The sequence below is a fragment of the Melampsora larici-populina genome, assembly GCF_000204055.1.
Source record: "Melampsora larici-populina 98AG31 unplaced genomic scaffold MELLAscaffold_37, whole genome shotgun sequence".
Taxonomy (NCBI): Eukaryota; Fungi; Basidiomycota; class Pucciniomycetes; order Pucciniales; family Melampsoraceae; genus Melampsora; species Melampsora laricis-populina.
In genome coordinates this window covers 6,530-30,637 of record NW_006768801.1, presented here as the reverse complement: position 1 = coordinate 30,637, position 24,108 = coordinate 6,530, and the positions used below count along the sequence as shown (strand labels likewise).

General features: G+C 38.9%; 5 protein-coding genes across 5 annotated transcripts; 3 read left to right on the top strand and 2 right to left on the bottom strand.

Moving 5' to 3' along the window:
* Positions 1 to 1,015: 1,015 nt before the first annotated feature.
* On the top strand, positions 1,016 to 1,542 carry MELLADRAFT_109477 (uncharacterized protein; the record flags this gene model as incomplete). The annotated part of the gene is made up of 2 exons (XM_007413611.1): positions 1,016 to 1,110; positions 1,170 to 1,542. 2 exons carry the CDS (start codon positions 1,016 to 1,018, stop codon positions 1,540 to 1,542), a joined length of 468 nt encoding a protein of 155 aa, XP_007413673.1.
* A 1,126-nt stretch (positions 1,543 to 2,668) lies between these two features.
* On the top strand, positions 2,669 to 3,096 carry MELLADRAFT_109476 (uncharacterized protein; the record flags this gene model as incomplete). Its single annotated transcript, XM_007413612.1, has 2 exons — positions 2,669 to 2,987; positions 3,041 to 3,096. The coding sequence occupies 2 exons, from the start codon at positions 2,669 to 2,671 to the stop codon at positions 3,094 to 3,096; spliced, it is 375 nt and encodes a 124-aa protein (XP_007413674.1).
* Positions 3,097 to 11,120: 8,024 nt separating this feature from the next.
* Positions 11,121 to 11,732, bottom strand: MELLADRAFT_109475 (uncharacterized protein; the record flags this gene model as incomplete). The annotated part of the gene is made up of 2 exons (XM_007413454.1): positions 11,121 to 11,477; positions 11,664 to 11,732. 2 exons carry the CDS (start codon positions 11,730 to 11,732, stop codon positions 11,121 to 11,123), a joined length of 426 nt encoding a protein of 141 aa, XP_007413516.1.
* A 1,943-nt stretch (positions 11,733 to 13,675) lies between these two features.
* MELLADRAFT_109474 (uncharacterized protein) lies at positions 13,676 to 14,666 on the bottom strand (the record flags this gene model as incomplete). Its single annotated transcript, XM_007413453.1, has 4 exons — positions 13,676 to 13,752; positions 13,825 to 13,865; positions 14,154 to 14,377; positions 14,520 to 14,666. The coding sequence occupies 4 exons, from the start codon at positions 14,664 to 14,666 to the stop codon at positions 13,676 to 13,678; spliced, it is 489 nt and encodes a 162-aa protein (XP_007413515.1).
* A 1,575-nt stretch (positions 14,667 to 16,241) lies between these two features.
* On the top strand, positions 16,242 to 17,024 carry MELLADRAFT_65755 (uncharacterized protein; the record flags this gene model as incomplete). The annotated part of the gene is made up of 3 exons (XM_007413613.1): positions 16,242 to 16,329; positions 16,473 to 16,858; positions 17,004 to 17,024. 3 exons carry the CDS (start codon positions 16,242 to 16,244, stop codon positions 17,022 to 17,024), a joined length of 495 nt encoding a protein of 164 aa, XP_007413675.1.
* Positions 17,025 to 24,108: the final 7,084 nt, after the last annotated feature.

Sequence of the window (24,108 nt, the reverse complement as noted above, 5' to 3'; positions counted from 1 at the left end):
CTTGTAAAATTCCACGCACAGAGGTTGAAGATCTTAGAGCTGACACAACAAGGATATGGAACACACCTTAATTTCCGGCATCCTGGAATTGGGACGACGACCAAGACGGAAATCAAAACAGCTCAGAGGTTGGATTTTTGGATATGCTATGTGGATCAAGTGCTTCATCTGATGATGAAGATTTTGAACCACCTGAAAAACCACTGGACGGTGGTTGGGCTGGCCAATGGGTACCACCAGCACTCAATAAAATAATCTTCGACTCAGCCGTACTCAATCACTTGAACCACATGCTCCCTCAAATTGAACTGCCGTCTTGGATCAAGCAAGGGATTTCAAAACTAGGAAAAGCCTCATTTGGAAGCCTGAAGGCTGATGAGTGGCGGACATTGTTCACCATTCAACTGGTCTTGATATTAATACCCCTTTGGGGCAATGGGGACCAAGTGAAGGAGTCACTTTCAAAAAACTTTGGCCACTTGGTTAGCCTTGTCAATCTAGCACTGAAACAAGTCATGACCAATGATTGGATTGGGAATTACACGTCACACCTTCAACAGTATTTGGAAGGTGTTGTCACACTTTTCAAACATGTGGAGCTGCGGCCAAATCATCATATGGCATTTCATCTAGCTGAATGCCTTGAAAGATATGGGCCAGTACGGGCATGGTGGAGCTGTCCTTTTGAGAGACTTATGGGTACCATTCTCAAAGCATGCAACAAAAATCGGTTAGGTATGTGATAATTTCCCAATACAATTGTGAGTTTAACACTGACAAAAGTTTTGATTACCTCCAGGTGAACTAGAACTTACGTTTCTAAACGCATTTTGTCAGGGCAGAAACCTACGGGCACTGCTAGAGTGGAACAATGTACCTCAACAGCTCAAACCTTTTTTGCCCCAGCTTTGGGCTCTCTACGACCCTCCGGTTTTTGTTTCGAGGAATGCTAACTCATCCCATCGATTGGAACATCTCAGTTCTGAACTCCATACTCTTTTAGTCAACACCCTTAATGGGCCGAGATGGCAGGCGGATCAACACACCCAATGGGTATTGTCTTTGGAATGGTCAACACTTGACACCATTCACCGCAGGGGTTCCAGGCCGGTCAGTTCCCAGATTGAGGTCAAGAACTCTTTTCACATCGAGGGAATCAAATTTTCAAGTGTGGCCATGTGTCCCAAAGACGCAGTGATCAGCCTTTGGATAGACACACCTGAAGGCAAGGTCAAACAATTTGGTGAAATCCTCAGCATCTTTAAGCATACCAGGAGGCCTTCTGAGCTTGAGGTGGTAACCGGCGATTATCTTCATCTCAAAATCTTCACAGAGGTCCCTATTGAGAAAGGAAACCCCTTCAAAAGATTGAACTTACCAGAGACGCAGGGTCATCTCTGCTACTATAGGGTTCGAACTTCTGTCATGATAGATCCAGCCCAATTCATTGCTCATTGCGGATACGTAAAGTACAAGCCTGGAGAGTGTGATCCACAATGTCTTGTTGAAACAATTGGCCTGATCACTTTGAACTGTGAATGAATGTTTTCATGTATTGAGTTATTTTGTTGAAGGGAATGCATTTTTGGATCTTTTTTCATGAATGCAATTATGACCCTGTTAAATCACTTGTATCTTACCAACATCTAAAAAAGTCTGTGACAGCCCTTACTCATTTTGTACCTCTTGAATCCAAAGTTTAATCTCATAGACTCAAAGACCTCGAAAGAAAATTCAAAGTGCTATGACAGACCAAAAATGAAAATCTATGAGCCTCTAATCCTCTCACAGACCTTTCCAATCTTATCCAAGTTCCCATTTTGATCCTGACAACACCTTCAGTTGCTTCTCGATAAACGTATCAAATCTGTTTTTGAATTTGATCTTTAAACCTCAACACAACAGAATGATCATGTTGTATATGTAGATGACACCCAGAATTTTCAAAATGATTTGTAACAGTCACACGAGTCAAAACCCCGCCTGTTCAGAAAGCTAAACCCAACCCTGCGCCAGAAAATTTGATATTGTGTGCTGCGTGGTGGGATGTTGCGGTCTTTTAGCCCCGTAACGTTACAAAAGTATTGGGAAAATGTTGCGGTCAGTACCGCAAAGTTACAGAATGATTGGATTATGTGTTTTTTTTGCACCGCTAAAAGTCCATTAGTGTTACGGTCCGAGACCGCTAAGTAACAGTGTTGCGGCCCGGGTTACCATATCAATCAGCGCTATTCCCAATTGGGCGATGTACTCTCTCATTACCACCTCACATATCCCTTGGAGTCCAACAATCAATCACCAAATCCCCAAACGAGACGTAACGATGCATTGGTATGTTCTTGAACGTACCAAGCCAGTGGCAGGGGGTGGCAGGCTTGAAAGGTCTACCTCTACCGAGTGAGAGCTTTCCCCCCTCTCTTGTTTTTTTTTCTTTTCCTTCAGTATTTGATTACTAACTTCCTCCTATCCATCCGATCTGAGTCTCAGTCCGCAATCAATTGATATTTACCCGAATCATCACCTTCCTCCTAGTATCACCAAACCTACCCACCATTTACTCGTTTTCTCTGATTCTTACCTACCAGTTGATATTGAATTACCTGGGGTTATCATACAACGTACTACTATTAGTATCACCAACTACAAATCATACCAGCAACGAATCACAATGTCTTCCGAAGTTTCCGAGACTCCATCAGGACCCGTTTGTCATAGACAGCCTGTTATCAACCCCGGAATGGGATCACCATTGGTCGACTCTCGTCGACAATTGAGCGTTGGACTTGACCAACCTACACTGTCAAAAACGAAACGCAAAGGCCGAAGCACTTACGAAGCTAGTGCTAGCAACAATGACTCAGATGCCTCTATCGTCAGTATTCATCCTCAAGGTAAGAAGAAGAAGAAGGTCACTGGCTCTCAATCTTCAACTTGTTGTTTCAAGAAGAAGGATGCACCCAAAGGTCCAGCAGATGAAGAAGTGAGTAGTCAGGTTTTTTCTATCTCATTGCTGACGATATGATATGATGACTGATATCAGCCTCGCTGTTATCAGAGCATCTCAGAAAACATCACACAAACCATGCTACGTGCTGATTCCAATCACAAAGCCTCAGTTGAACAAAACCTAGAAAGCGACACAAGCCAGACAAGGCGGACCCTGAAGTTGAGCTATCTCAATTTTGAGCTTACTTCCATGCTCCTACACATTGAAAGGACGACGTGAGTGGTGACTATTAGTATTACCTCTTTTTACTTCGTTAGGACTGATCATCCAATCATTTGAACAGGACAAGACCAAGCCGCCCTTGTCTTAAGCATGTCGATTTTGCAAGAGAGACGAATCCCACCCTGTCCGAGTTAGTTTAAGTAACCTTACTGGCAACCTTTGCTCCCACCGGGATGGATCCAGTCAGCAAGGTCGATCCGATGTAGGTTGTCCTGGAAGGGTGAAAGCAAAATTGTCAGCTGAAGGTAAAGATTTGAACATACCACCTTCAGTAGCAGAGGTGCGTATGTCAGAGAAGAAGAAAACAGGAAAACTCAATGGGTTTGTCACCACTACGCCTGGAATCAAATTCAACAATGTGACATTCAACCAAATGGTGTCCCTCTGGTTGATTCGTCTTCGTCATGCGTTAACTTGGACTTGTTTTGAGGATCCTTTACTACGATTGATGGTAAGGTACCTTCGACAAGACACCAAGCTTTATGGAAGCAAGTGGGCGGCCTCTGAAGCGCGTGTCATCAACAAGTCGTTGAAAACAAATGTTTTTGAAGAACTCAAAGTAAGTCCTTTGGATCTTTCTTTTTTAATTGTATGCTTATACCGTTGATACTGAGATCAACTTGGACTTTCCAGCAACTCACATCACATTTTAACCTGGTCCACGATGCTTGGACCAGCAAAGGTAACCAACATGGCTTTATCGGAGCCTCAGTCACCTTTGTCGACTCCAAATGGACGTATCATGTCAGACACGTGAGCCTGAAAGTCGTTGCCTGGCACCATCATGGTCCATGGCTTGCCAAACCGATTGTACATCTCTTGGCTAAGCATGGGATTTATCAAAAGATAGGTCTTTTAATTCTTTTATGATAGTCTTCATACCAGTTTTTGATCCCTCTTGGCTTATTAAATGCTGATATTTGTTTGGAAAACTTTCTACATTCTTTGCCAGACTACAGACTCAGGATCCAACAACAAGACAATGGCGCAAGAAATGCATCGTCAGTTTAAGTTACTACCCGAGCCTGAAGGTATCAAGTATAAATGGGACCCTACGAATATGCACATATTTTGTTTTTGTCATAAGCTTGCACTAATTGTCAACGCAGGATTAGCCAAGCTTGGTGTGAAAGCACCACCTCCAGCTAGAGTCAAGTCGGCCGCTCAAGGACATTTCCCTACAATTGGAACAAATGAAGAAGAAGATGAAGAGCCTGAAGATGAGCAACAGCCTTCAACTTCCCAAGAAGATGATGTGATACCTGAACACGAACTTGATGAACTGGAGGAGACGGATCCTTTACCACAGGTCTCAAGTGAAGAGGAGGGTGTCATTGATGATGAAAGTGATTGGGACCGTGCTGACGCTGAGGATGAAGAGATGCCGGCTGTGGTTTTGGAAGAAGAAGTTGCGCCGACACACCGAAGAGAAGCCAATCACGTAGATTTTATCTTACGCAAGGTAACATGTCTTTGCTTTCTATGATCATCATTGTACTGACCCAACCTTACCCAATTTCCAGGTCGACTTTATTGTACGCCGTATCACTTGATATTCGGCATGGCGCAAGGAATTTGCCCGGTTTAGTGCAAAGAAGGGTTTCACCGGTTCCCTCATTGCTGGCTACGGAATTAGATGGAACATAAAGTACAAAAGCAGGCACAAGGCCTGGCTTGCGCGATCAGTTAAGTCATTTTGAGATCTGATCTTTTCTCTTCTTTTTTCTTTCATTCTATCTGTACTAACATTGTTAAATATAGGTCATTGATTAATTGTGTAAAGAAGATCTTGACTGAGTCCTTGCGGTAGGGCGTCGGCCTCGTCAGAACGGGAAGCCGTACGGGTACTTCCATCAACTCGAGATGACCACTGCCCAGTGGGCCCAAGTGCGACGCATCAACGCGGAACTAGAGGTATGTCTACCTAGGCCAAAGTCACTTTTTTCCCCAATGATACTGACCAGAGTTGTTATGTATGTAGTTATTTCTCACTACCACCCTCAAGATGGAAGGCGACGGGCCTACCGGGTGTATGCTGATTCCCGAGTATGTCAAGCTTAGACATAAGCTACAGGGAAAGGTTGAAAAGAGTAGCACCACCGATGTGGTTTACCCAATGCTTGCAAAAATGTTACAGAAAACACAAGAATACCTTGACAAAGCTCTTGGATGTGAAACTTTGGTATTGGCCACTCTGCTTCATCCCCTCTTTCGCCACAAATTCTTCATCAAATGGTTTGGTGGGAAGTCTTGAGAAGTCCCAATCAAAGCCGAAGCCATATTATGTCGACTCTACTCCGATTACAAAATTACCTCACCTCAATTACGATTCCCTGCCAATACCTCAACTGGCACCAGTTCGAATCCTTCTGTGGGCCGCCCAAAGAACTTTCATGACAACTCTGAGGCTGATGAAGAGCCAGCTGAAACAATCAACGCTTCCTTGGATAATTACTTACGCATGTCAGACAAGATGTGCAATACTGACTATGACTTGGAAGACCCCAAAGCGGCTTTACTATGGTGGTCTGTAAGTCAATCTCCAGTTCAACTTCTTATGATGAACATATGCTAATGCTTGCATGTTTAGCGTCATTAGAAGGACTACAGAGTGCTTGCCATCGTGGCACACGACTATTTGGCCACCACGGGATCTTCATGCGCCACAGAGCAAATATTTTCATGTGCAGCTGATGTTTGCGCCAGTGATCGAGGTAGTCTCTTGGCACGTACCATAGAAGCCTTAGTCTCAAGTCGTTTATGGCTGAGGGAGGGTGTGAGTCTGGGAGTTGAATTTTCAGAACTTGCTGTGATTTTGAAAACATTAGGTGTAGTCCTTGACTAAGCTCACAGTACTTAATTTCTTTTTCTTCTTATATTACTTTTCAATTATTTTCATTACTTTTTGGTTTCTCTACACTCATTTAATCTTTTATTCTACTAAACTATTTTCATTTCTTTTTGGTTTCTCTACACTCATTTACACTGTTATTTTATTAAACTTTTATCTTATTTTTTGTTTCTTCACACTCGTTCAAACTTTTCAATACACTCGTTTAAGTCTTGATTATATATTACATAGGTTAGTATTTTTATCATCAATGAAATACATCTTTGTGGCTGCACTTTTGTGTCCATTTTTGGCCGTGTAACAATGTTGCGTTGCGGCACGTTAACAGGTGATAATGAGCGCTTCACGGAGTGCTGTAGCGGCTGTTGCGCTGCTGCTGATTTGCAGTGTGGAGCTGAGCTAGCTTGGAGTGGGGATTGCTGTTGCGGTATGCTGTGTTACGTTGCAATTGTAACGGTCTGTTGTTGCTTGTGATGGAGTCACATTAAATCAAATGGTCCGTTAGTGTGGCATTGTGTAACTGGCGCAGGGTTGGCAACACGACTAAACACTATTTCACTGGGTTACAAATGTGGCACACCCTACACAACAAGACCTTTCCAGTTGTTGAAAATGACAAGGTTTGGCTCCTCTTGCAAGCGGCCAGTAAAACCAAAGTAAAGCTTGTGAACAAAAGAGCAGGTCTGTCCCTCATGGATGTTTGTCTCCTGGTGACAAACTTGAGTAACGTCACAGCTTCGGGTCTAGTAATGAAGGGTGTTTCGTTAGTTGGGTTCTGGGGGTTGACAAGGTTAGGCAAACTCACTCTCAACCACGACCACCCCCTTGTATTTATTTGGCGAAAAGATGTGATCTTCAACGACAACTTGACTCATACGACTATACGCCTTTGTCTGGCAAAAACAGCGCATCCAGGTTGTAAGGTTCTATCAGAACCTTCACTGAGGGTCCGGATTCTTGTCTGGCTCGACTTCTCTTGCGAGAGCACTAACTTAGAACTTCGGTTTCTATTGCCACCTAGCTCCAGAAAGTCCCATATGTGGCTCTCTGAGGAGTCAGTAACTCTAACCTAGAAGAATACAAAGGAAGAGAGAAATAGGATAGAAAGGCTCACCTAGCTCCAGAACGTCCCATACGTGGCTCTCTGAGGAGTGAGGACTCTCCAAAGCCGGGCGTTGAGGAGAAAGGTAAGAAGATGCCTATCTAAACCCATGATACAAATCCCATAACTTCCTGCCTATCCGTGTACCTCTTACACAGGTGAATCACAATTCCTGAGAATCTCCTGTCAACCTAACATTCTAGATCCCGTGGCGGTGCTACATGAATTTCTCTCAAAGGTACGGGGCGATCCAAATGCCCCCCTTTTCCCTTGGGGCAATTGCAGTGGACCAATATCAAGGAAAGTGTTATCAATTTCCTAGCACACTACAAACCGGTTGGGAGTGTCATGTGGTCTGGCCACAGTCTGTGCTTTGGCGGACATTTGCTGAAGGCGCATTTGGGTATGTCAGTACGTGCATTGAAGAGGTCTGGGAGGTGGAAGTCCTCTTGTTACCTTGTGTATGTAAGACATTATACCAAAACAACAGCTGACGAGACAGCTCGTCTGGCGGCAAAGCTTAAACGCAAACACACTTTACGTGTTTGATCAACTTGGTAGCGTGTGCCTTAACATCATGCTGTGAAATTTTTGTCCTTTCCTGGCGGGCTTCAATTGTTGTACTAATTAGTTACCTGCACCTTTGAACATTGTATTGAACTGTTTTCAATTAATTTTTTGTGTGTGTTGGGTGTTAAGTAGTATTTCATGCATCTCAGTATCTCAATATTGGGGACTGAGACCCTTTAGCAGGGTCGTGGTCCCTACCTGCTGAGATCTTGAAGATTTCCTCATTTGCCTGCTTCAGGCTAAGCAGAAGTGCTTCAAAACACTAGGCGTTTCTTACACCCATAGCCCGACAAGCCTCACTCCTGCTCATCAGGAGCAAGTCTTGCACCCACCACCAATACCTAGCGTATTGAATTCTTGATTCCAAGGTGAGAAGGTCATCTCCTTCTTCAGCTTTTTCTCTCTCTCGAGGAAAGAGATGACGAGACACGGAAGTTTTGAAAGCTTCGTCATAAATGTTTACTATTAATGGATACAAGATTTGAAATCATGGAATATTTCCTTCAATTTGCAATGGGAAGTTTAACAGCCAATGTGAAGAGATTTATGAAATTGTATTAAAGACAGAAGAAGTAAGGCAACTTCTGTACTATCAGGTTGAAGTGCTGTAATGCTGAGATGGATTTTGTTTATTCATTTGTTAGATCTTGAAAAACAAAGACATAGTCAACTTTGCAATCTTAATGATATTTTGTAATTAGAACTTGATACAAAGTTGATCAACTAACAATTTACACTTGAATATTTCACATGTTTCCTAACTTTTTGGTTCCCTTCATCTTCATTAAATTTTAAAGTATCTACTTTCACAACTTTCCACTTACAGCTTCAATCCATTTGTTGGTTCTATTGTTGAATCAATCTATCAAACATGTCATTTAGTAACTCAATGGTGTGTGGAGAAGATCACCGCAGCTCAGCCCCTCCACCCAGTATTGGGGACCCTGCTAAAGCCCCTGCTCACCAGGGCTTTGTCAGGGCAGCGCGCACCGGATATAAAGCCGTGGTCCCAGCCATGCCCTAGGCCCCAAAAAATACAACGGGTGTGAGCCCCGCTCTTACGTATGTACAGAAAGCCACTTGCAGATCTTTGACTGACAACACTGCTTTCCTCGAAGGACTTAGTTTTGGGTCTTAGGGTTATGTAGTCAAAGAAGAGGAAGCCCCGACCTAATGGCTTTCTGGAGACCTAACATAGTGAGACTCGACAGGCTTTCCGTAATTTTGAATCTCCTCTTATTCCTTTTCTAGGATTTCCCGGTTCTAGGTCAACCTCCCAAACTGCTTTGGACTTGATTCACCTGAGTCAGTGGGCCTCTGCGCTACTTTTCAGTGGTCAATACGGGTCTTTGCGGGTTCCTTTGGATGTTGTTTCATTGTTTCACTGGATATCTGTTCTTTGTTCATTTTGCTTTCAACCTCCAAAACTGTGATTCACCTGAGTCAGCAGGCCTCTGCGCTACTTTTCAGTGGTCAATACGGGTCTTTGCAGTTCTGGAGGGGGAGCGCCTCACAATGGTAATATGTTAGTGTGTTTCCAAGTTTCCTCACATCCTTCATCAGTCAGTGGCAGCACTGATGGAATCTTCTGTTCATCCACCCAGACCAACAACACCCTCCCAAAATTTCTCACAAGTCTAAGATTATCTTTAACCAATCCTGGAGCTACACTTATGAACTCAAGTTAAGTTACAAACCTTCAACTCCTGCTTCTCACAATCTCTCAGAAACCTTTTGGTCTTATGAAAACTCTGTGAAAACCAACTGAAATCAAATTTTGCAAAAAATCGTTGGTTATGACAAAGATATGTATTGTATCAAAATAGTTCAACATTATTTATGAAAAATAATCCCAAATCAAAAGATAATTATTGTTGAAAATTTGATGGAATCTTGAATTTGCATAGAAACTTCAATGTTTTGAGTTATGAAAAGTGGATTCAATCGGGTTTGAACCCTGATCTGAACAGTGTATCAGTGATACTGAAAAGGGGCCATGGTCTCTATACTCAATACTCGATACTGAACTCATCCCTTTGGACCTGACACCCAAGGCTCTCCAAGGGGCAGATATTAACCATTCAAGATCAGACACTGTAAACATCATTCAACTTCCCCAATTTGGCAGAGGAAAATGATTAATAGTACAGTTTTTCATAAAAGAATCTAATACTGCACACCTGGGCCATTTCACCCACACTACATATGTGCAGCAAGCTAAGTCAATAGTTGTCTATCATGTACATACAGGTCTGCTCAGTTTTTTGCCCATCAGAATAAATAAATCACATGTTATACCACATGTAACTTTTTCGACTTTGAATTTTTTTTCCCAAAAAATTCACTACATATAATTCTGTAGCTGCTCAGGCAATATTGTTGAAGCTATGTCTTAGTAACAGAAAGTGTGTTACATGCAGTTGAGTTGATGAGATCACACCAAAACATTGAGTCAGTGTATGTAGTCAATCTTTTGGAAGCTTTTTTCAATCTGAAAGAAGTTACAGCATGTATTACATATGAATAACTTGTCCTGATGAGCAGATAACTGAGCAGAACTGTATGTACATGATAACCACATATTCACTGAGCCTGCTACACATATGTAGTGTGGGTGTTATGGCTCAGGTGTGGAGTGATAGACCATTTTATGACAAATCATACTCCCAATCATTTTTCCCTGCCCACTTGGGGAACCCGAATAATGTCTGCAGTGAGATTTGGTGTATTCTTGTAATACTTTGGAAGCTGAATAATAATTATGACAACTTTTTTGATTTTAAAATTGATTTCCACTTCAATTGTGATATAGTAAAAGCTATATTGCATTAATTTTATGAAAAGTATTACTTCTAGCATTGATTAGCTTTGCATATTTATATGAGATCAATTCATATATTGTAAAAAAAAATTGAAAAAATTCCATGACAAAAGTGTGAAATTATTATAGAAATCTAATTCAAAATCACAGCCAGAATCAAATTTTGAATCAAAGCCAAAACTAATTAATAAATAACATTGAGAAGATCTTAAAATATATCTTCACACTAAATCTAGATTATATTCTACAGATTAAGCATGAAAAAATCAAATATTTGAAAATAAAAAAGTATCCCAATGTAGCATAATAATCAATTCAAGTTGTATATAGGCATTGTTGAATTCAAGAAGCCTTGGACTTATATATTTTCAATTTTTGTTTTATCAAAGCCAGAATATCAAAATTTTTGTTACAAAATCAATCATATTAGTCATCATTCAAAATACTATAAGGTATAAATCAAGCTGATATAAATTTCTCATCTAGATTGAGCTGGTTCATCAAAGTCAGAGTCAGATGACACAGTTTCATCTTTATTGCCTTGGCCTCAAAAGCTATCTTCCTCAGAATCTGAGTCTGATGAATCTGGTGAGCTGGTCTTTTGTGTGTCATAATTTTCACAAAGGCGCTTGGCCGAACAGAGTGAGGTCTGATCTGATTGCTTTGGGGGAGGTGCAGGTGAAGCTTTCTGTTGACGTAGGCATTTAAAAGAATGTACAGAGGTCTTGGCTGGTTGATTGGTAGAGCCAACGGCAGGTTTCCTGGTTTGACAAGGAGGCATCTCTGAGTTAGCAGTGTTGGTCAACGTAATTTGAGTTTGATTGTTGATGACAAGTTGTGATCCAAGTTCTTGACTTGAGGTGATGGTTGATGATGAGTTTTGATTTGAGTTGTCGAAGTGTAGCTGTTCATTTCATTCCTCCAAGTGGTGAGACATATCTGAGGGGTTAATAGGTTATTAGGTTCAGAAAACTACTGTTACATTTACATAACACATCTGAATTTTGTGCTTATACATGCTGTGTGATGTCTTTACGTGATATGCGTGAGGATAGAGTGTAAAGACGTGAGTGGTAGTGAGTCAACCCACTGTCATGGGTATGAGATGAAGTTGTGTGACAGTGCGTGGAGGACATGCACAATGCATGCAAGTTGTCATGAGTGAAATGTGTGAGAGATGGTGGTGAGTATGTAAATGTTTCATATATGTGTCTTTCTTCTGAGGGTACGGGATGATGTACTGTTGTTTGATAATGTGGGTGGATATAGTGCGTGAGTGACGTGAGGTGTCAGGAGTAAGATGTGTGAAATGAGTACAAGAATACGTGTCTCATCCGCTACTTATCAGCTGTTTATCAGCTATTTGCCAGCTATTAATCTGCTCTTCTTTGGTTATTAATTGGTTGTTAATTGGTCATTAATTCACTATTAATTATCTATTAATCTGCTATCCATTGGTTATCAATTGATTATTAATCAGCTATTAATCAGCTATTCATTCACTAATAATCAGCTATTAATATGTTATCAATTGGTTCTTGATTGACTAATAATTGGTTATTAATTGACTATTGATTAGGTATTCATTGGAGTCCCTTGATGGGTCACTATGATGTGGTACAACGCACATGTCAGTGTGTTGACTACAAAAGCTACAAATCACCAACCATTTGCTTATCAATTCCAAGCGGGCAATTGGGGCACTTTGCACCTTGCATCAATTGCTACAGATGGCATTCAGTTTCTTGATTGACTTGTAATCACTGCTTACAACTGTACTCACACATCTATCCAATTTTTTTGGTGGCTCTTGAGCCTGTGGTTCCTTCTTAACAATTTTGGAGGTGGCCCTACATTTTTCTTGGTTGATCAGCTGATAAATCATTGTACACATATAAAGTCTGTAACTTGTGGAGGTATATGACAAAAGGTGGCCTTGTGTTGTACTCCTCCCTTTTGGGGAGATTTTGTCTTTCTCTTACTGATGATATAGATGGATTCATCAATGTCTGGATCCTCCCCTTCAGGGATGATTTTGCCACACGATTGAAACAAAAGACATTGGATTCATCCCATGGGGCATTATATCATGCCTTGCTGTTTGGGATTATACATATAGATACCAAAATGACTGTACACTGTCATTGAGGGGAGATGATTGACAAATTTCTCCCCATTGGGGAGGATTGAGATGTCTAATTAGATGATTTGATTGAGAGATATGGATGGAGGAAGAAGATGAATTGATGGAGGATGATGTTGAGGTGGATGGATGGAGGAAGGAAAGTAGATGGATGAAGTGAAGACAAGCTGAGTGGTCTAATACACTCACTTGAATCATTGGGGAATTGGTGTTCTTGTCTGACAGTGCAGGGCCGTGCGGTGTGCGCCTGTACAACAACTGTTTTCAATATCTTTTGAAAGTCTTTGTGTGTGCACGTAGACATGCTACACAAAATCTTACATGGTGCAGAGAGATGTTGCTCATTATATTTCATAAGGGGCCTCTCCAGGGTTGTGTTCTCTGAAGGTGATAAACATTTCCTCTTGTGTGAATGGAAGCCAGTTACCTTGGTGGCTCCGCTCATACCAGTATCTGACAAAGTTGAATAAAATGTTGATATTAGTGATTACTTTTCTAAAGGAGGCAAAGGTAGATGTGATTAAATATAATCTTACTTTGGCCACAGGTATATTGAACATCCTCTTTGTGAGGTTGAACTGAAATAGTAAAATCTTGAAGTAGCCTTGCGTTTATTGGTATTGGAGTTCTGCAAAAGGGTTGATTCTTGGCGCTTGATAGGCTCAACTAGCTTGTCTGAATCTCAGAGGTTGTCCTATTGCATTCATGGATAAGTCAAACATACCAGATAATCAAACATATGAAATAAGGAAGGTTCAGTAGGAGACAGGAGTGAGTCAGAGCCAGTGATTAACTGGTGGATTTGCAAGGAGCTGAAACTACACCTGATTGCAAGGACATGTGATATGTTTGAACATGGCTTTATCTGTGTCCGCCTGGACATTACATATATAACAAAGAGCTTTGATACAACACGGGTTTTCTCCTGAATTAACAGCATCCTTGCACAAAACGATTCCTCAGAGGTCTTCACATGGATCAGGTGTTTGAACCAGCTCAGGGGTAACATTTTTTGGATCCATGACAAGACTCATATCTACCCAAGTTGTAGTAAATCAAAATTATTGTATATAGACATAAAGGGAAAAAGAAGAAAGGAAAAACTCACCTGGGGCAGCTTGATTGCCAGGGGAAAGCTCTATTTGAATCCTGTGCAGTAGCTGATTGAGGGGATAGAATCAAAATTGTTATACATAGATATGGAGAGGACAAAAACAAAGGAAAAACTCACCTGGGTCAGCATGGTGGCCAAACGGCAAGTTTGGCAGGGTCATGTGCAGTAGCTGGTTGAGGGATGACCTCATGCATATCTAGCCAAGTTATAGAAAATCAAAATTATTATAAATAAATATGGAAAGGAAAAAAATAATCATATCAGCATCAGCATGGTGGCTGAGAGAAGGGGTCATGGAATTTGATGTCTTGTCCAAATCCCACATGATCCAATCTCCGCCCAGATGGGTAGGTGATGCAGAAGAAGTTGTATTACTAGCTGGCTTCCAAATTTCTAGATAAGTATTTAGATCCCAGCATGTAGGATGCACCGCTGAAAGGGAATTCAATACATTGATGTGGCAATGTGTGAATGATAATCTACCAGATCCAGCCTGATACGCCAATGTATGACACAGCTTAAGGATCCCTAGACCAACCCTGGGGGCCTACAGGGGATAAAATGAAAGGTCAATATCCTGGCTTATCATCAGATATGGCAAAGAATGATACAGACCATCACACTATTGTATTTCACAAAGGCAAACCACATTGAAGCGTGTGAAGTTTGATCCTTGATTAGTATTATACTTCTATTGAGTTGGAGAAAAAGCCAGTAGCTGGTTGTGATAGATGAGTAGCAATGTCTTTTCCAGTAGCATGCATATCTATGCCTCTCAATAGTATCATCTCAGATGGAGTATCAACAATATGGTCCTTCCAATCATTTGTTGACATTGTGATAGGAGATTTTCCATTGGTTGGACTATGTTGAATCTTGATTGAGTGTTCTGAAGTTGGTGGTTGGAAGTTCCAAAGTTGCTTAGGAGCATGAAGATGAACAAACTCATTTGCCAATTGCTGATTCTTAAACTTAGGACACCCAACCCGGCTTTGATTATCTGGAATTCAAGGTGGAAATGTTAGAATTTCTACTTTACAACCAAGTCGACTTATAACTGCCTGAAAATTGACTTCCTCAGTGTCATATGGTATGCCAATGAAGAAAACTGAGTATTTTTTTGTTTGGATATGGCTAGACTGAGGTTCAGTAAATAGCTGATTTGAATTATTCATCAAAGTACTCGGAGAATTCAAGATGGCTTGTTGAAGATGAATGATGAGATTGAGTTGTGGTAGTTGAAGAGGTGAACCAAGTAGATTTTGAATCTAATTGAAAATTGGTAATCAATCAGCAATAAAAAGGATGATATGACAAAGTCCTTTCTAGATTTGGGTCTGAGAGGTTAAAAGAATACTTGAAGAAGTGAACCAAGTAGATTGTGAATGTATTTGAAAATTGGTAATTGATCAATGATAAAAAGGATGATATAATGAAGTCCTTTCTAGATTTGGGTCTGAGAGGTCAAGGATCTAGGGCACATGCCTGGTGAAATTGTTTGGCGTGTACCAAATATAATGATCACATGTGTTGCTCATGTTGGAGGCTTAATTGGCGGGTATAAAGTATGAGCATGTCGGAACCATATTCTGAAGCACGGAGCAGTGGAGATGCATGTCATTGTGAGTTTGGGTAGGTTTGGGTGATTTTGGGTGCATTGAAATCACTGATTTAAATGTTTGCCATTGATTGTGGCACTTGTGCATGAATTGTGAGCTGGATGTTTCTGGTGGATTGATCTGCATACAGTTGACTCCCTTGAAATCCATACCTTTTTATGGACCCCAGTTGCTATGGATTGTGTTTCGAGGGAGATGCTGGTTCTGATGAAGATTCAGGTTTCATAGTGGATAAGAAGATTGGGATCAGTTTATGAGGTGAACAGCCAACAAATGCGTATACTTTCATTAACTTCATTTTCAAACTGTGAAATAGCTTTTGGATTTTGAAAACCAAAAATATACTTCAATTTTTAAAACGCATTCAAAATCAATTTGCAATTTACAACTTCAAAGAAATCAAAAAGATAAAAATTAAAATCAAAATCATATCAATCCCTTAATTGGTCAAGAAGTAAGTACAGAAATTAGATCATTTTCATTTCATTAAGAAAACCTTTTGAACAAAATTTAAACTAATGAATTTTCTTCATTACATCAAATATTAAAATATAATTTCAAATCATAAGTAGAAATCATTTCAAAACCAAAAAACATTTTAATTTTATATCAATTCAAAACCAAAAATTCAAAGCTACACATTTCAAAATTCATTTCAAGACTATCAAAAATAGAGAGACATTTATCAAATTCAATTTTAATAAATATAATCATAATCAAAGATCACTGGTATACAAATTCATAAGATAACAAATTGAAATTTATTCACAAGTTGATATTTTAGATTGAATCATGAGAGTAACATATGATACACCATGTCATTTTATTTGTAAGAAATGTTTGAACAAGAATTCTGATCTTGAAGAGGCTGCTTCAAACTGTAAGCGTGAAACAGTTTACATGTCATGTGGTCCTTGCAAGAACAATAAGTCTAAATGGTGGGCTTCTGATACTCGTGAGTCTCTATCTCTTTCAGTTTGCTTTGCTGATTTATCACTGATATATTTTGATACTTATGAACAGCTTATCCTGAGGGTCATCAACATGCATATCAAGGTGAAATCAATGATTTAGAGCAACAAGTGGTGCATAAAACAAAGAGTGAGGCTAAGGAGGGTTTAGAAGAAGAAGAAAAATTACCAAAGGTGGATAAAATAAAGGGAAAGAGGAAGACAATAGAATCTTTAGGAGATAGTGATGATAATCATAGTATTCAAAGGAAAGACAAGAAGCAGAAAATAATTTCCAATGCTAGTAATTCAAACATTCATCTTATTCTCAATGCACTTGACCAGATGGAAGGACCTTCCAATGCTATACTGGAAGAAAACAACATGAGCAAAACCACAAATAGAACTTATAATTATGCTAAGAATAATGAAGTTAATCATGAACTTGATGAAAATTCAGTAGGGTGTCTCTTTAAATACTTTCAAGATCAGAAGGCCAATTATCCACATCAATCAGAAGTTGATCAATACCAATCACAATCTGATCAAGAATTACAATTTGATGATATCATCAATTTTGAAACTCACACACAACATGAATTAGATAATCCAAATGTTTCAATGAACTTTTATACTGATCATGATCTTGTTGAAAGTCATACATATTCAGCTATGGATATTGATCAGAATGAACATGTACAGAATACTGCAACAAACCAACTCAAGATGGATTTAACTCTGGAAGATGATACTATTGGTCAAGTTTCTCAATCAGACACCACATCCATTCCTCCTCCTTCTATCCCATTTTGCTTATCTCCCCCACTCTTTTCTGGGTTAGGGTTAGGGTTACAAGGTAGTCCCAGGATCAGGGTTGAAAGTGCATGCACCGCGCATATTGGTGCATGCACTTAGGGGCATGCCTGGCTGTGCATGGTGGGGTCATAGGTGCATGGGTGCATGAGGGCATGGGGCATGTATAGTATAAAAGAGTTAGACCCACGACAGCCAATGTAGGCAAAGCCAAAGGACCCCATTGAGAGCCAACACAGAACGGGTCCTCAATGTTGATAGGAGGAGTCAAAACCTTAGGGTTAGGGTTATTCGGATTTGGATTTGAGGATGACTGAACAGACAATGATACCATACAAAGGTTTGAAATGAAAGAATACTTCAATCAAGTAAAAAAAATTGAGATTAGGTGCTCATAACCTGTTGGACTGAAGCCAAAGCAGAAATCAATCTTAGTACAAGATAGAAAGAGAAAATCAAAAGAAATCTTATAGTAAGATTGAGATGGATACAGTCTGATGAATAAGGAAGAAAAGAAAAGAAAAAACTGTAACAGGTTCAGGTTTTAAAGCAAAAGAAAACACTATAATGAAATGACGTCATGAAACTACAAAAAGAGAACAAAATGAAATGATGTAAGATTGTAATGATAATGGAAATAAAAAAAATGTCTTTAAAACAAAATATGTTTTGATAAGATACATATGGCTTTTGGTAGCAGATAAAAAATACAGAACAAAATCCAACACTTTGGCTGCTTTTTGGCCTATTAGGCTACACAGCTTCATCTCATTTTATATACTGAGCACCCAAATAGCTTGTTCACTGAGGATTTAATTGAGCTAAGTCCAAGGCTCACAGCCAAGCCCAATGCTCTCTTCCATTTCACATTGAGACCATTACAAAGGTGGGGTTTGAGGAACAAACCTTACTCTGGAAGATAGGCCAAGTCTTCTTTTGAGATGTCTATAGATGCTCTTACCTTCTCACCAATCACCCTGAATTTTAAAGAAGTACAGTTATCCTCACAATCATCTGGTCCAGCACAACCTTCAACTACCATCAATACTCCGCAAGCTGAACCCCTTCCTGTTATGGTACAACCTGAAGAGAAAACAACTCATAATATTCGGGCTACTCTGTCTGAATCACATGGTCACCTGTTACCTCTTTCCTTTAGCACAGATACTCATGGAATGCGAGAGGTGTCAAGGTGACAGTGCAAAAATCAAAAAACGAAAATCACAATTCCCGGGTGCGAAATTCAGATACTGAAGACAAAACTACAGAAAATGCTCAAATACAGGGCAAAAACCCCCGTACTGGAGTCAAAACCATGGCAGAAACCCCTTTCAGACCAGGTTACAGCCCAAATTTCAATAGATTTACAGCTTGAAATTCAACATTTGTCACCCCATTGTTGCATTAACACAAAAAGTACCAGGAAAACCACAAAAGAGGAAATCAAATTTCAGAGATTGAAAAAACAAAAGTCAAAAAACAAAAAGCAAGTGTTGATAATCAAAAAACAACAATCAACAAACCATAAACAAAGCCCCCAAACATGAAAACTTCACATTAGATGATGAAAATTGTACAAACCACCTCTCTACCTCTCATCCAATCACACAACCCACACACCATCACCAATCATCTGAGTCATTCTTCCAACTTTTGTCATAGTCTCCACCCATCCACTTGTTCAACAAAACCTACACTACGCTGAGCTTCCTTGATTGTCTTCACTCTTCTTCATCCTTATTTGATTATCTTCACTCTTCTTCATCCTTCTTTGATTGTCTTCAATCTTCTTTGATATTCTTGGATTGGCTTCACCCTTCTTCAATATTCTTGGATCAGCTTCATTGTTCCTTAGTATTCTTCGATTGGCTTCAATCTTCTGTAATCTTCTTTGGTCGTCTGATACAGGATTATGTAGAAGAAGAATAGAAGGTACACAAGATATTTCATTATATGGTCTTTAATCAAGTGAGATATTGCATGAGAAGTATTGATATGTATTTTTAGATATGACTATTCTAATGAAATACAATAAAATAGATTCATGAAGATATAACATTCCACAATCATTTTATACCTTAAAAGGATACTCAAGAGGTGACTACTCTTTTTTCTTCTTTTTTTTTCTTTTTTTCTTTTTTTTTTCTTTTTTTTTTCTTTTCTTTTCTTTTACTTTCCTTTTTTTCTTTGCTTTTTTCTCTTTCCTTTCCTTTTCTTTTTTCTTTTTTTTCTTTTCTTTTTTTTTCTTTTATTTTCTGTTTTTTTCTTCTTTTCTTTTTTTTCCCCTTTTTTTGGAATGGGTCTTGGATCTGGATACTTCTGTATCATGCTCTATGTTAAACCGCCACAAAGGCATCCTTGATTAGCATACCTTGATGAAGCATGACTTGACAAAAAAATCCATCTCAGAACAAGTGAAACTGAGATGAAATGGAGTTCTGTGGGTGGTTTTTGCGTCTGACGCACCAGCCCCGCTGTACCAATTGGAGTGATTCTATAGCTATACAGGCATAACTTGTGAACATTTGTTTTTAGACACTTATATAACTATGGAATACATAATCTGAACACTATACGGATTTACTTTTACGACTTAGCTTGGGCGGGTGGGAGGTAACAAATTTTATCTCTGAAGAATTTGTTTTTTGTAACCATGTAGAGAGAAAACAAAATCAGGATGATGATGATGAATTTCTTTCAAATTTTTGAGAGAGGAGAAATTCTGATAATGATGATTTGGAAAACTAGGGACATTGCATTCTTCATTGCAACTCCTAGACATCCTATCACCATCTCTGACATCATATGCTCATATCACCTTTGATATAGGATAATGATGAACTTTGTCTGAGAGGAGATGATGGAGTCCTGTGACCCGGTTACTACATTACCCAATCCGCATTTGAACCATTCCCATTGATCAATACACGTACCAATGATTCTTTTTTTTCTTTTTTTTTCTTTTTTTTCATTTTTTTTTCATTTTTTTTTCTTTTTTCTTTCTTTTTTCTTTCTTTTTTTTTTCTTTCTTTTTTCTTCTTTTTTCTGTCTTTTTTTTCTTTTTTTCTTCTTTTTTTTTTCTTGATCCTTGATACAATGGCCTTTCCGATCTACAGCTTGGATTTGTCCATCTTGGTATAGCTCAATAAGTTTAATTTGAAATTTGTGTGAAAGGCTTGGATCCAATAACATGGTTCAAGTTAGAGAAAGCTAAAAATTTTGATCTCTACCTGTATCAAAATACTACTTATAATCTTGAAACCATTCAAAAAGTATGAGAAAGCACTATCAACAAAGTATGTTATAATTTTTTTTGTAGAATAATTAAAGTTTGAAGGACTAGGAGGATGAAGCACAAAATATATTGGGTACTTTTTAGACAACTCTTGCCGTCGTTATAGTTTACAGCCATCATGGAGATCAGAATCATTGACCATGTAAATTTTTCACTTAGGAATTTCAAAGGATAAATTTCACAATATATATATACATATTCCTTTAAAAAACTTCAGGTATGAATTTTCCTATATAAATCAAAAATTCAAAGAGTAATTCAATGACTAGAGAAAAGTTCTCAAACCATCATGATAGGTAAGAGAGTAATTTCTGAGCTACGTTAGAAAGCAAAGAACTTGAATGAAATAATGATTAAAGGCCAACGAACTATATGATTAAGATGATTACTAGAGCTAATGAAGACTTGAAAATATAGATTTCAGTATAATGAAATGATTTTTTCTGGTGATTCTGATGTATATGTGATGAAAGGAACTTATTGTATAATCAAGTATTGAAGTCATAGTTTTTAAGATTATAATTCAAATGAGATGGCATAGAGAAGTTGAAATGATATAAAAATAAATGTAAGAGTAATGACCTTTTATTTGATAATAGACTAAGAACATAGTAATATATTCAGTAAGGATATGTCTTCCATGTTATCTATATTTCGATAAAAGGACTTACCAAAAAAACCTTCATGGATAACTTTAGAATTAGCAAGGAATTTTTTTAGTTATAGGTAGATAAAAGTCTATGGACTTCAACAGGGAGAACAGGGAATGTGAAACCTACTTGATACTTCTCAGTCTAGCATTAACCCAAAATCCCGATTTTGGAGTCTTGAGAGGATACTTTTTTTTGTCTTCCGACATGGATCATCTTTTTATATGTTGGAAAAGCAATTGAGATGTTTGACATCAAACCATACAGAAACCATTGTTGGACTCAACCTAAAAACGTAGAAGAAGAGAGGGAGGAATTAATATATTGAAGCACTTTTTAACTATACCGCAGTATCCTTATACTAACAAAAATATTGATGCCACAGAGTATTTCTTATAAGATAGAGGGAATTTAGAAAGATTATTGATGATAAGTAATCCTATTGCTTATAAATAGTAAGAAAATTATCTTACTGCTTCCATTGGAATAGATTAATTGATGGATTGAGTTGGAATACACCTAGAGAATACAAAGAATAATGGATAAGAAGCATTTGTCAATACCAATTCCTTACCAATAAATCTAGTTCAAAGAGAAAAGGATTGTATTTATTTATAGGCCTACTGGTTCACCATTGGATTCAAGCTTTGATTAATCCAAAATTAAAGTTCAAATTCTTTTTTTGTCTTATTTTCTATATCCGTTTATATCATGAAAACCTTTCCAAAAGAATCTTTAATACAGCTTTTTGAAAACAAATATGGATGTTTTTATTTTTTATTTTTTATTTTCATATCCGTTTCAATCTGGTGGAAAAAGTATTGAAATGGCTGATGATATGGCTTGGGCTTGAATCATATTGCATTCCCGAAGCCAGCTTCAACCCATGATGTGAAAGCTTCAGTCTGCATGAGGTCCATTTCTGATCCCAATCAGACTAAATAACCTAGATGGGTGGTATATCAATTGACAGTTGATATGAAAAAAAATCAAAAATAATACTAGTGAGATTTGTTTTCAAAACAGCTATCTATACCTTTAATATAAATTAAGAAAGAACCTTCCCTAAGACCTGAGCTTTTGTACTTCTGTGGCTTTGCTTTAACCTTGGTAAATATATGTATATTCTTAGATAGATACAACAACCGGTTTAAAGTTTGCTTGCAGTATATAATTGAAAGTTGAAGGCTTAAATCCTTTAGGTCAAAGCTGAAAGCCCAAATGTGAAAGCCGAAAGCCTATACCACAGGAGCCCCATGACCGACCGAAGGCCGCAAAACCAGCCAGGCTGGAGACGGTCTGTTTGCCTGCAGTGGAGGGCGGCATTGATCTCGCCCACTGAGCCATTGGCTGGCAGGCAATGTAGCCCGCGGACAACTGGCGGTCCGCCAGGCGCCTTGCGAGCACCTTCATTCTGCTTTGGGACGACTGAGGGGCAGGCGATCATGCCGCGGTTTAGAACCAACCCACGTCAGATAGCGCAACCCAGCCACGCTACTCCGCCGAGGCCGGGGGGTGAAGCATTCCCACCGGACGCACACGCACACGCTCGGTCATGCCGACGCAGTCAACAAAGGTTGACACGGGCTCAGCACAGGCACAGTATCAAGGATGGGAGGTCACATATATATTTGTTTTCAAAAAAGAGGTGAAGAGGAAGAAACACAATTTTGAAGATCATCATGTACTCCATCCATTTTCCTTTTGTAAATTCACGTGTATCTTCATATCCCTTCTTTGTAAACCATTCATGGTCAAGATTAATCATCAAATCATTCCAAAGAATCGTTAGTATGGTTGAGCGTTAATTTTGTGAGTTTGTGTACCTAACCCGCCTGACTTGCGTTCTGGGCGGGTTGAGCCATCCAAGCCAAAACGGCCTCCTCAGATGGTAAATCCAAGTTGATTTTTGCGAGGAAGCCTCATAATTCTAAAATATACACCTTCATTAGTTTGCATTGGTAACTGATTATTGTGATGAACCCATCAAAGATTTTAGTATCTGATGATTCAAACTCAAACTTGTCAAACAAAGCACTCTGTAGTATCAATGAGTAAGTTCACATCATTCAAAAATTGTACATGGGATAAAGACTAATCATTATCATATATGAGTCCAGTTCTCTTGGTTTTTGACTTTTTGTCTGGTGGAAGATCTTATCAGACTGAAGCTGATCACATCAGATTCCACAAACAACCATTGGATCTGTTCCTGTTGAAACTGTAGCAATAGCACAACAGCAGAATGGCATTGATTGTGGCCTTTATCTCTTACATAGCTTCAAGACTTTTTTCAAGCACCCAGGCAGTATGATGGAATGGATTTTGGTCAGTTTTCTCCCATGGCTATTCCAGAACTGCTTGGTACTGACCATTCTGTACTTTTAGAACCACCCAAGCTGCAATGAACCCTTCAGAAACAACAACAGTATTGAGATTGAGAGACAATGGGACACTGAGGATGTTAAAGTTTCTCAACAGTCAATGATGAAGCTGATATTGTCAATTTTGCCAGGATATCAAGCACATCTCAATCATCAGACAAAGAAATCTCAGACATCTAGAAATCAGCAAAATACTTTGCAAGCAGACACTCCAGAACCCAATTTCCCAATTGGCCTTGTAGGACACAAACCATGGGGTTTGGAAAAGGTACAGTCAAGAGATGAGACCAAAGGAAAAACAAAATCTGACATCACTGCAAAACAAGAGATCAAGAAACCCAAGTTTCCAATTGGCTGTGTAGGACACATACCCTGGGGTATTGAAAAGTGACAGTTGTTGTTATTTTTCTAAGTATTCAAAGTATTGTTCTGATCAGTAAGATTTTATGGTTTTCATATCTATATTCCTCTCTTTGTAAAATTGTGCTCAATTCCTTGCTTTTTGTTTCTTACAAAGGTAGAACAGATCATTCTGTTTTGTGTGAATCTCATATGTTGACCATCATT